The sequence below is a fragment of the Micromesistius poutassou genome (genome assembly GCF_964030765.1).
Source record: "Micromesistius poutassou genome assembly, contig: SCAFFOLD_5161, whole genome shotgun sequence".
NCBI lineage: Eukaryota > Metazoa > Chordata > Actinopteri > Gadiformes > Gadidae > Micromesistius > Micromesistius poutassou.
The window spans coordinates 6,738-17,484 of NW_028178220.1; the positions used below are offsets into that span (position 1 = coordinate 6,738).

General features: G+C 52.5%; 1 protein-coding gene across 1 annotated transcript; it reads right to left on the reverse strand.

Annotated features, from left to right (window-relative positions):
- Positions 1-407: 407 nt before the first annotated feature.
- LOC311374673 (zinc finger CCCH domain-containing protein 4-like) lies at positions 408-10,033 on the reverse strand (the record flags this gene model as incomplete). Its single annotated transcript, XM_084490471.1, is given in 14 exon segments — positions 408-3,645; positions 3,783-4,028; positions 4,418-4,707; positions 5,022-5,503; positions 5,715-5,819; positions 6,188-6,316; positions 6,793-6,909; positions 7,073-7,209; positions 7,632-7,734; positions 8,164-8,324; positions 8,825-9,041; positions 9,314-9,424; positions 9,653-9,951; positions 9,954-10,033. Coding segments are annotated over 14 exon segments (4,180 nt in total), but the record flags the coding sequence as incomplete, so codon positions are not given.
- Between the last annotated feature and the right edge of the window lie 714 nt (positions 10,034-10,747).

Consider the following 10,747-nt stretch of genomic DNA (forward strand, 5'->3'; position numbering starts at 1 on the left):
AAGGGCTAATTATACTGGATGTTATGGTAGTCGGTTCCAAGGAACACATCCGCAATGCGCTGCCTACGTCAAAGTCAAGAGTGATTCATCGGCATTGTCTGCAGAACTATAACATGGTCATTCTTACAGGCTGATTCTTGCAGCAAATCAGTCGCCTTTTATGACAAGGAAATAAAAAAGTATTCCAGCTCATAACCATAAAGAAATTTACTGCGTGTGTTAGCCATGACGACGCGGCTACTGGCCGGAAAACCTGAATGGATTAAATTTGCGTAAAATACGAAACCAAAATTGACATGAACAAATATTCACATTTCACAACACAAACAATATCAAGTCTTACCTTAACCACAAATTAATTAAACTCTTATAAAAACGAGAGGAAACAGCCTTGGGTTTTATCTGGTTGATCTTGTACTGCCTTTATTTAAATATTTTTCAGAACCTTCCCTACAGTGAACGGTTAGAAAACGCCTCTCAAAGACATGACACAGCTCATTTACAATGCAGCAAAACAAATCTAATTTACAAAATTAAAAAGGCTGAAGAACAAACATAGCTCTGAAGAAAAGAGACAGACAACCTTTATGCTCCTGAGAAGCAGACTTCCACTTCCCAGAGGCCTCTTCTCAAGGTCAAAGGTGAGACGATAGAATTTAGTTAATTTTTAAATCTTTATACAGAAGGGCAAATTAAAAAAATAACAATACACGGGAATTGATTCTCTCTTTACATATTCCCAGGCTGTGAGACCACCAGGTTACACTTTATTAATAACATATTAGAATATAAAACAATTCAGATCCAAAATGCCATCAGGCGTATCTCCCCCTCCCCGTCGGCTTCCTCAGAGTATAAAAAAATAAATTAAAATGACGCACATTTCCACAGCTCAAAGACAACAGATCCCTACAGTCGTTATGTTTAGTTTTGCAAATTGACCATCTTGGCCTTTTGGGTAGCAGAGGGGTCAAAGGTCATGTGATAGTTAGGGTAGGTAAGCTGACCCAGTCAGCTCTTTAGGCAGCAGCTGTGTGTGAGGGCAGCCAGTCATCAGCAGGCTGAGCCCGATCACACAGGTAGACCGCCATGCCCAACCACGAGCCAATCAGAAGGACCGCAGCCAGTCACGTATGGACGACTGGAACACGGCGCGGTCACCACTGACGCGGTTACGTGGAGGTCAAAGGTTTGATTGCTGCGTTTGCTAAACTCTGTGCCTTTTTACAGTTTTGAATGAAAAACCGACTTCATTAAAACATTGCGAGATGACGAGAAGACTGGAAATCTCAGCTAAACCGAAGAGGACTCGTATCTGTACAATGCAAATCGTGCACAAACTAAATAGAAAAATGTGGAAAACCCAAGAATAGAATTTAATCAGTCTGTCATTTCTGTCTCTCACTGAAGTATACAGAACGAAAACCATCTATGATGCATTTGATTGGTCAAGCAAATAAACGGTGATTACACATGAATAGACATCAAGAACATGGCTTCTGTTTCTGGGACTTTGCTGTCTTGTACAATGTCGAAGGAGTGCAATAACCCCCCAGAAAAGAAATATAGTTGAGGAAAGCAAACTGGATAAGCAGAGAAGCGGAGAAGTACGGCCACAGGCGGCATGTTGCTCTGTATAGCTGAAGAAGATACATTTAATTATACATCTTTGCCTTTAAAATATAAATCTGGCTTCCAACCTCCCACCCAACTCTCAAAGTCTCTTATAGAAGTCTCCAATCTGCAACACTGTAGATGTGTGTGTGTGTTCTGTTGTGTGCGTGTGCTAGTGGAGACAAGGTTGACCAGTAGTTTGATTCAGTGCACTCGTCACTCCTCCTTCACATCACTGTGCGTTCAAATGTGTTTTTTGTTAAAACAATGTTCCGGGTTGACCGGACAGTCGGACGGGTTAAGAGGTCAACGTACAGCGGATGGGGGGTCACTGACAGAAGGGGGACGCGGTGGGGTCGAAGCCTTTGAAAACGTCCTTCAGCGAGGCGTTGTCCTGCTCCGCCTTCGTCAGCTCAGCCTGGGCCGGGCTGTTGCCGCCAAACGGACTCCCGGTCCCGCTGGTTTTCCCCGCCTGTTTCACCATGCTGAACAGGGTCGACACCGGCAGGTTGTGGACCCCCGCCGGCCCCTGTTCTGGGCCCGCTCCAGCGGGGCCCGGGGCTCCGGCAGCGGATGCCCCAGAGGAAGCAGGCCCTCCCTGGGCCTGGGCGTTGGGCGAGGGTGCAGGCTTGGGCCGGGGCCTGTTGTAGCTGTTGTAGCGGTCGGTGCCCTGCTCGCCGCTCTTCTCCGGCTCCGGCTGATCCAGCGCCGACTTCCGGACAAACAGGGGCTCCTTGGACTTGGGTTTGGGGGGCGGGGCCTCGCTGGGCTTGGCCTCGCTGGCGGCGGAACCGGGGGAGCTGTTGGAACCGTTACTGGGCCCAGGGCTGCCTGGCTTGTTAGTCCGGGGGTCGTAGAGGCTGATGCCACTCAGGACGCTGGCGCCCCCTGGTGCCCCGGGGCCCACACCGCGGCCCGCCCCGCCGGCGGACAGCAGGCGGGGGTCGTAGGGAGCGATGGCAGGGGATGAGGAGGAGTGGGAGGAGGGGCCAGGGGGAGGTGCAGGAGGAGCGGCAGAGAGCGGGGGAGGGAGGGGCTCTGACGGCTGCTTCAAGGCAGACTTCTGAGGCTGGAGGCGGGGGTCGCTGAGCAGCCGGGGGTCGGCGGGGGGTTTGCGACTGGTCCGGGGGTCCGACGGCTTGTCCACTGGGGTCGGCAGCATGGGGGGAGGGGGGCCCAGGAGCGACAGGGGAGGGGGCGGCGTGGGAAGCAGGGGCATGGAGGGGATGTGGGTGGGGCTGGAGTTGACCGTCTTCAGGATGCGAGACAGCAGCTCGAAGTCGGGCAGCGAGGAGGGGGGCGGCCCGGCGGGGCAGTCCATCACCGGGGGAGGGGGGAGCGAGGGGGGAGGTTGGGGGAGGGAGGGCGGCGGGGGAGCGTGGCTCGGCGGGGGCCCCCGGGAAAGCCGGGGGTCCTGGGACGGGACGGGGGGGATGCCGGGCGGGAGTGGCAGGGGGTCCGGCCTGGGGGCGGGCAGTGGGAGCAGGTCCTCGGGGGACCAGGAGACGGTCCGGGCGAAGGCGGGGACGTGGAGCACGATGTCCTTCTTGATGTGGCTGAAGAGCTGCAGCTGGGAGCGGGGGTCCCGCAGGGCCATGCCCATCAGCGGGTCCAGGGGGATGGGCACCGGCTTGTCCCGGAGCACCCGCTCCGTCTCCTCCTCCTCCACCGCCAGGGTGGGCAGCGGCGGGGGCTTGTAGACCAGAGGGGGCTCCGCTTTAGGGGCGGCGGGGGGAGCCGCCGGGGCCCCGGCCATCCGAGCTAAGCGGGGGTCAGCCGGGGGCCCCGGCGGGGCGGGCTCCGGGACCGGGTCGGGGGCTCGGGTGAGGCGGGGGTCCCGGGCGAGGCGGGGGTCTGCGGGCCTGGCGAGCGGAGGGGGGGCGGCAGGGGGGGCCTTCTGGAGGCGGGGGTCGCTGGGCGGGCCCTCGGGCTTGGGAGGCGCCTTGGTCTGCTGGCGGAGCGTCTTCAGGATGGAGGTGACGCTGCTGCCCCCGTCCTCATCCTCGCTGGAGTACCAGTTCCCGGAGTCACCTGGGAGCCAATCAGAAGGGAGCTTAGTCAGTAGGATCCTACCAGTCAACCCTCTGTACCTCTTGGGCCACATGGCCCTACAGTAACCCGGGAGGGTTAACCGTAACCCGGTTGTGCGTGCGTGTGTGTGTACGTACCCTCCATGTCCCGGCTCTTGTCCGGCCCGCCCTCGGCTAGGCGCCGGGCCCTCTCCTCCTCCTCCTGCTGCTTCTGCTGGATCCTCATGAACAGGACCCGCTGGGCCGGGGGCAGGAAGTCCGGCACCGACATCCCTCCGTGATTGGCCGAACCGCTGTTGGGCGGGCCGTCGGGGCCTCCCGAATGGTCGCCGAACTTCTTAGGCCCGCCTCCTCCCGCTGGTGGAGGACCCTGGAAGTTGTCTCCTAGCAACCAGAGTAAAGCGTCAGGGCTCAAACGTTCACTGGTTTACAGACGGCCTGGGCTGTACAGGACACCAGATCTGTCGTTTACTCATCAAAATAATGTCCTGTGAAACCGCTTGCAATCGTATGCATTTCATTCTATCAACGTTATTCTATTACTTCACGCCGACACGAAAGGGGGAGTCTGTTTCACTCCTGGCTACGTAGCCTAGCGAGTGACCAATCACTGTACAGTCCCCAAGCCGAGCCTGCCAACTCAGAGACACGCCTGTTGAAGGTGTTTTGGACTTTGAGGGACTACAAACTCCACAGAACAATCAATCCTGTAATTAGACGCTTAATCCCCAGCGATCATTCTCCTATTCATGGGTTCAGTGAATGCGGTTTACCTTCCTCCACCACGCCTTCCATCTGCATGCCCTGCTGCTGGTTGAAGAAGTTTTCAAAGAAGTTGGGCGGGGGTCCCAGGGGCATCATGCCTCCGTGAGGGCCCCCCTCGCCCGGCCCGAAGGGCCCCATCATCGGGGGCCCGCCGGGAGGCATGTTGGGAGGAGGCCCCTGGGTCATGTCAGGGGACATCATGCCAGGAGGGCCGGGGAAGCGCACCGGGGCGTCTCCCGGGGCCCCTTGGGAGGTGGTGGTCCCCGTCTGGCCCTGCGTGGTGCTGGGGGTCTGACTCCTGAGGGGAAGAGGGAGTTACAATGATGCCATGGAGCTACAGGTGGTTTAATAGCTGAGGCTAAATGACTAATTATTTTATCATTAGCTGTGCTGGTGCATCCTGAATAGGGCATGCTCAGTAATCATACTCAAAATGTAACTGTAATTCCCATGTACAATATTTGATCTTGATACACAAAAGTACAACAGGATCATTTAGGGAGTCCACTCAGTTCAGGGTTGCTTTAAAGGATGTGTAAGCTCATATTGAGATGACTATATGGGTAAACTAAATGGGTTACAATATGGAGACAAAAAATGAACTTTATTTACCTGGTAGCCAGTTTGTGAGCCAGTTGTCCTGTCGGCTGAACTTTAATCTCAAACAACGAGGGAATCCGTCCACAACCTCCACCTCCACCGCCGCCACCACCACCAACTCCACAAGGGGGTGGAGGGCCCACGGGGGGAGGGGGTCCGTTGGGGTTTGGAGGACCCCCTTGGTAGGGACCTCCTTCGGAGCAAGGAGGGGGGAGCGGAATGGAGTTAGGCCCAGACATGGGCCCTTGCATTGGCGGAGCCTTGTTGAGCATAGGGCCCTGGTTGGGTCCGGGTGGCGGGGGTCCGAAATCACCCCCCATCGGCCCCCCGAAGTCTCCGGGCCCATTGCCGGAGTCCAGGGGCCCGGGCCGGGGAGGGGTCGGGAGGAGGCCTACTCCGGGTGGGGGTTTAGGGAGCGGGTTGATGCCCTGCTTCTTCAACTCCTCCACCTCCTTCTCATCCTCCATACCTGCCTCTGCATCCTCAGCCAGCATCTGGAGGGAGGAGAGGGAGAGGGTCAGAAGACCAACAGAACCCACCAAACCAAGGCCCGGCCCATCTTTTTATCTGTTTCATATTCACTGGTAGTGTACATGTGGGATTCAATTAATCTGAGTGTTTAATCTGAGGGCACTATGAATGGTATATGGCATTAGCTAAGCGCTAGTGAGCTCCATGGAGGACCAGGTTCAGGGGGGAGCCCACCTTGTTGAGCAGGTCCTGGGTGTCGTCGTTGAGGGCGTCGTGGGAGAACATGCACTCGTCTCCGTTGACGCAGTTCCCCGTGGTGTGGAACAGCTTGCACGGGAAGTCACGTGATCTAGAAGGTCAAGGGTCATCTCTCACAGTTGATCTACACGTCATCTCAAAGTCATGAATAAAGGTTTACCGTTTGAAGCACTGTTTCCTTTTAAGCCGAATAACAAAACCACCCATTTGATTCCAATTATTAATAATTGTATCAAATACTACGATTAAATAGCAAAATGCAAGCAGTTTTTAACCAAAGTGACTTGCAATGTATTTTAGGTCACTTGCCAAAGAGGCTTAAAGGTAGACTGAGGGCGTTGGGGTTTGAACCCAAAACCTCTCAGTTGGGACTTAAACCCTCCCAACCACTAGACTTCCCTGCTCTTAGGATCATTTAAACAACTGCCTGAACATGTATGGAGACGCACAGAGTGGTAAAGGATATCATGCATATAGGGACAGTGCTCGGCCCGAGCACAGAAGCCAGTGATGTAGAACTTGCAAAGCTCCTTCTTCTTGGGCAGCTCGATGTCATGGCTGAAGTTACAGTGGTCCCCCTGGTGGTCATGGGTGATAATTACAACATGAGTCACAAACAGGTACAGGCGTATTTACCATCGAGTCACTCAGCAGCCGTTATCCAAATAAACTTAAAGGGCTCATGTCATGCCACCAGGTGTGGGTGTGATTAGCTGGTGCAAGCCGTTTGGCACAGGGAAGGAAATGATTTTCATAGTGACATCACAAGTGGGCGTGTCCCCCTAGATGTACGCTGGATAGATCAGTCTACCAGCCTACCCAGTGGACTGTAGCAAACGTTGCTCATCTAGCCTTCATATATCTGGGTGGACACGCCCACTTGTGATGTCACTATGAAAATAATACCTTCCCTGTGCCAAACGGCTTGTACCAGCTAATCACACCCACACCTGGTGGCATGACATGAGCCCTCTGAAGTGAATTCCGATACCGGTCCATTGGGAGCACAAAGAGAGACAGAGAGAGAGAGATAGATAGAGAGAGAGAGTCTCACCCAGGTGCAGCGGCCCTCAATGTAGTACTTGCAGATGGCCTTCCCCTTCTTATCAGGGTGCTTGTCCCCAGGGTTCCTCCTCCCTGCTCCTCCTCCTCCTCCACCACCTCCGTCATCCTAACACACACACACGATTGAGAGAAAGAAACCGTACATGGTGATGAGGAGAGTTCAGGAAACCATGACTTTAGTCAGTGAAAGAAACCAATCACAGGAGCTATTGACCGATGTACCGACCTAATGATAATAGTTAATACACATCTCATGCATTGCTCTTTACCCCATTGTCCATGTCGCCATTGTTGTCTTCGTCGTTCATCTGGTCTACTCTTCCTCCTCTCCCTCGGTTCCTCCCCTTTCCTCGATTCATGCCACGCCCCCCTTTACCCCGGCCACGCCCACGCCCCCCTTTACCGCCTAGGACAGACAGACAGACAGATGGTAGAGAGAGAGCAGGAGAGAAAGACAGTTACAAATTGGAATATTTAACTGATGCCTCGTTATTAAAGGTGACATATTATACCACCAGCTGTGAGTGTGATTAGCTGTTACAAGGCGTTTTGAAAATCTTCCTCTTCTGACATCACAAGTGGGCGTGTCCACCTAGACGTACGCTGGCTAGATCAGTCTACCAGCCTACCCAGTGGACTGTAGCAAACGTTACCAGTATCCAGTATACATCTAGTTGGACACGGCCACTTGTGATGTCAGAAGAGGCAGATTTTCAAAACGGCTTGTAACAGCTAATCACACTCACACCTGATGGTATAATATGTCACCTTTAAACAATGTAAGTAAGCAAAAAAACCTAACTGTTCAGAACACGTTTTCTAACTGACCTCTGCCGCCGCGGTCTTTGGACTTGCGGTAGTGGCCTTGTTCCTTAGAGTAATCATCATAGTCTTCCTCTCCCATGTTATCATAGTCATCCTCGCCATACTGCTGAAAAAATAAACACATCATGCTTTACAGGCAGTTCCACAATCTACTCATATGTATAGATTGAAGTACATTTATGTGCTCAACAACACGTATGTATGGATTAGACCAGGGGTGTCAAACTTAACGCTGAAATGCGATATGCCGGCGGGCCAATTGCATTACATTAATTGGGGACATTACATTATAACAGGGTCTGTGGTCGGAATTGTAGACCGGGGGGGGGGGGGGGGATTACGGGCTGCCGGAGTTGACGCGTCAGGGTTAACGCGTCAACGCGTTAACGCTGAGATGCGATATGCCAGCAGGCCAGTTCTGATAGACATTAGATATTATCTGGCGGGCCGGATTAAATTACACTCCGCGGATTAGGCCCGCGGGCCGGACGTTTGACACCCCTGGATTAGACTGTGTGCTTACTGATGGCCTCACCTCCATCTCTCCTTCCCCGCCGTAACCATCGGCGTTGTCGTTGTCTCCCCCCATCTTTCCTCCTCCCCCACGACCCCCCCTTCCTCTACTTCCTCCTCTCCCTCGTCTCCCCCCCCTCATCCCTCCGCGACCTCGCTGGTTCTTCATCCGACCTTTGCCTCCTAGGGGGGTGGGAGGGAGAGAGAGAGAGAGAGAGAGAGAGAGAGAGAGAGAGAGAGAGAGAGAGAGAGAGAGAGAGAGAGAGAGAGAGAGAGAGAGGCAGATTAATGAGGTCTTTTTGGAATGTAGAAAGCTCAGAGACTCCTTGATTCACTTGTCCTCCCTTAACCCTTGAGTAAAGAACGGCTTGCTAACCTGTGGCATGTAGCCATAGCATTCTCCTTAGGCAGCTCAAACTCACTGGCCTTGAGCTGCCTTGGGAGAATGCTATGGCTAACCCCTGGCATTTAACCACTGCATTCTCCTTAGGCCGCTCAAACCCACTGGCTCTCATATGCATCTCACCCTTTTGGTTATGAATAGAAAATACTAAATCCTGAAGCTTGTGTCTCACATGAATCCAGAGGATCAGATGAGACCAGTGGAGGTCTTAGGTCTAAGACATGTTAGTACATAACATTTGAGAACCGTTACGATTTCTTTAGCTTTAACAGGGCCTTACCTCGACCCCCACGATTTCCAGGCCCCCCTCCCACCTCCTTGGCCTTGCGGTACTGGTTAAGCTCCTTGGCAAAGTCATCGTTGTACTCCTCCTCTGGCATCTCCTGGTCCTCCTCACCCTCAAAGTTCTCTTCCTGGTATTCGTCATAGCCGCCATAGCTCTGCTTGTCCATCTTCATGTAGTTGCCCTTCTTGGGGCCGTTGTAGACGTCGTGGGCCTGGAGAGAACAGAGAGATCGGCGTCATTCAGGGGGACGATAAAGTTATGATTAAGCAAACACGAAATCATTGGTAAATGCTGATGGGCTGTTGGGCTAATGATTATATAACGTGGGACTGCAAAGCACCAAAATGACCTTGCACAGCGACAGGTCAGGGCCAGTCTCCTCCTTGAGGGTAGGGAGTGTTTGAGGGAGTGCGATTCTGACTTTATGAGGTATAAGTAATAATATAAAGTTGGTGTCAGATGTAAAGCCGTGTTGGGACTCACAGCAGGGGGGTACTGGGGGCTGTACTCCCGGTACTTCGGCCTCTTCTCGCTGGGACTGTAGTCCGAGTCATCGCTGAAGTCTGAGTGGTCGTCATCAGAGGACGGGTGACGACTGGGCGAGAGAGACAGACAGCGATATTTAAATACTGCTGGACTAATAACTTTTGGACACAAGTCATCAGGCATTCTAAACATCTACAACAGCTACAACTAAAACAGGCAATACAGTTCGAGCCTCATTTAGATGATAACAGCAGCTCAACTAGAGGAAGCGATCTAAATCTTGTTTCCTTAGCAGTGTGACACAACCCCGTCCGTCAAAGCGTCAGGCCCTCTTACTTTGTGTTTGGATTTGCGTCTCTTCTTGGCCCTCCTCTTCTCCTTCTCTCGCTCGCGCTCCTTCTCTTTCTTCCTCTTGCGCTTGCGGCGGTGGGAGCGCTCCTCGTCCGAGCCCGTGCTGGCGTGGCGCTCCCTGCTGCCTCGCTGCTTCTCCGCTCCCCCTTCTCCGCCGGGCTCCGTCCCCCCACCAACACCACCACCGCCTCCTCCACCACCACCACCACCACCACCTCCTCCTCCTCCTCCAACTCCTCCATCTGCCTCGTCTCCTCCCTCGCCACCTGCCCCGGGGGCGACCTGGTCTCTACACTCCCCTCCTCCTCCTCCACCTCACCCACATCGTCCTCCAGCTCCCCCTCCTCCAGCTCTCCATCCTCTCGTCTGCGGAGAGAACACAAGCCAGTCAACATTCAGTTGATGTTTGTAGACATTGGAGAATATATATGACACTTAACACACAAAGAGCTGAGGTATAATTAATGATATACATCAGATATACATAAAAACATGTTATATTAAGTGATTATTAATAGGTATCTTTCAGAGAAACATTTGCTATAAAATGATAACGAACGCCTGTTGATGTTCAACCCACTGGGGACATTGGTGACCTTGTACAATGTTCCATTATTAGTAGCTATTAATAATAATCAGTAATAATTATAGTTATGATTAATAAAATTGGTAAAATTGATTCCCTAAATCCCACTTTAATAGTAAATCACTGTCGATTATAACTAATTAGCTGATTCATTTGTATAAGTGTTTTTCTGGGCTCTTGAAAGGGTTATGGTTAAATGCTGATTCAGTGCTTGGCTATATCCTCGGTGAGAAAATGGCCACGTGCCTGTTATACTAACAGCTGTTTACACAGGGACCACATTTCTCACAAATGCATAGATATTTAAACATAGGGACAAACCAGTGTACTCACGTACACAAACATCATATTAATAAAACATTTTGTGTTGGTATTACATAGGACTCTGTTGGTACCCAGTTTGTGTGTTCAGGGAACACGACACCGAATTCTGATTCAACATTCAAAGGGGAGTCTCATGAGGGCTAAATCACATGATCCTGATTGACCTGTAC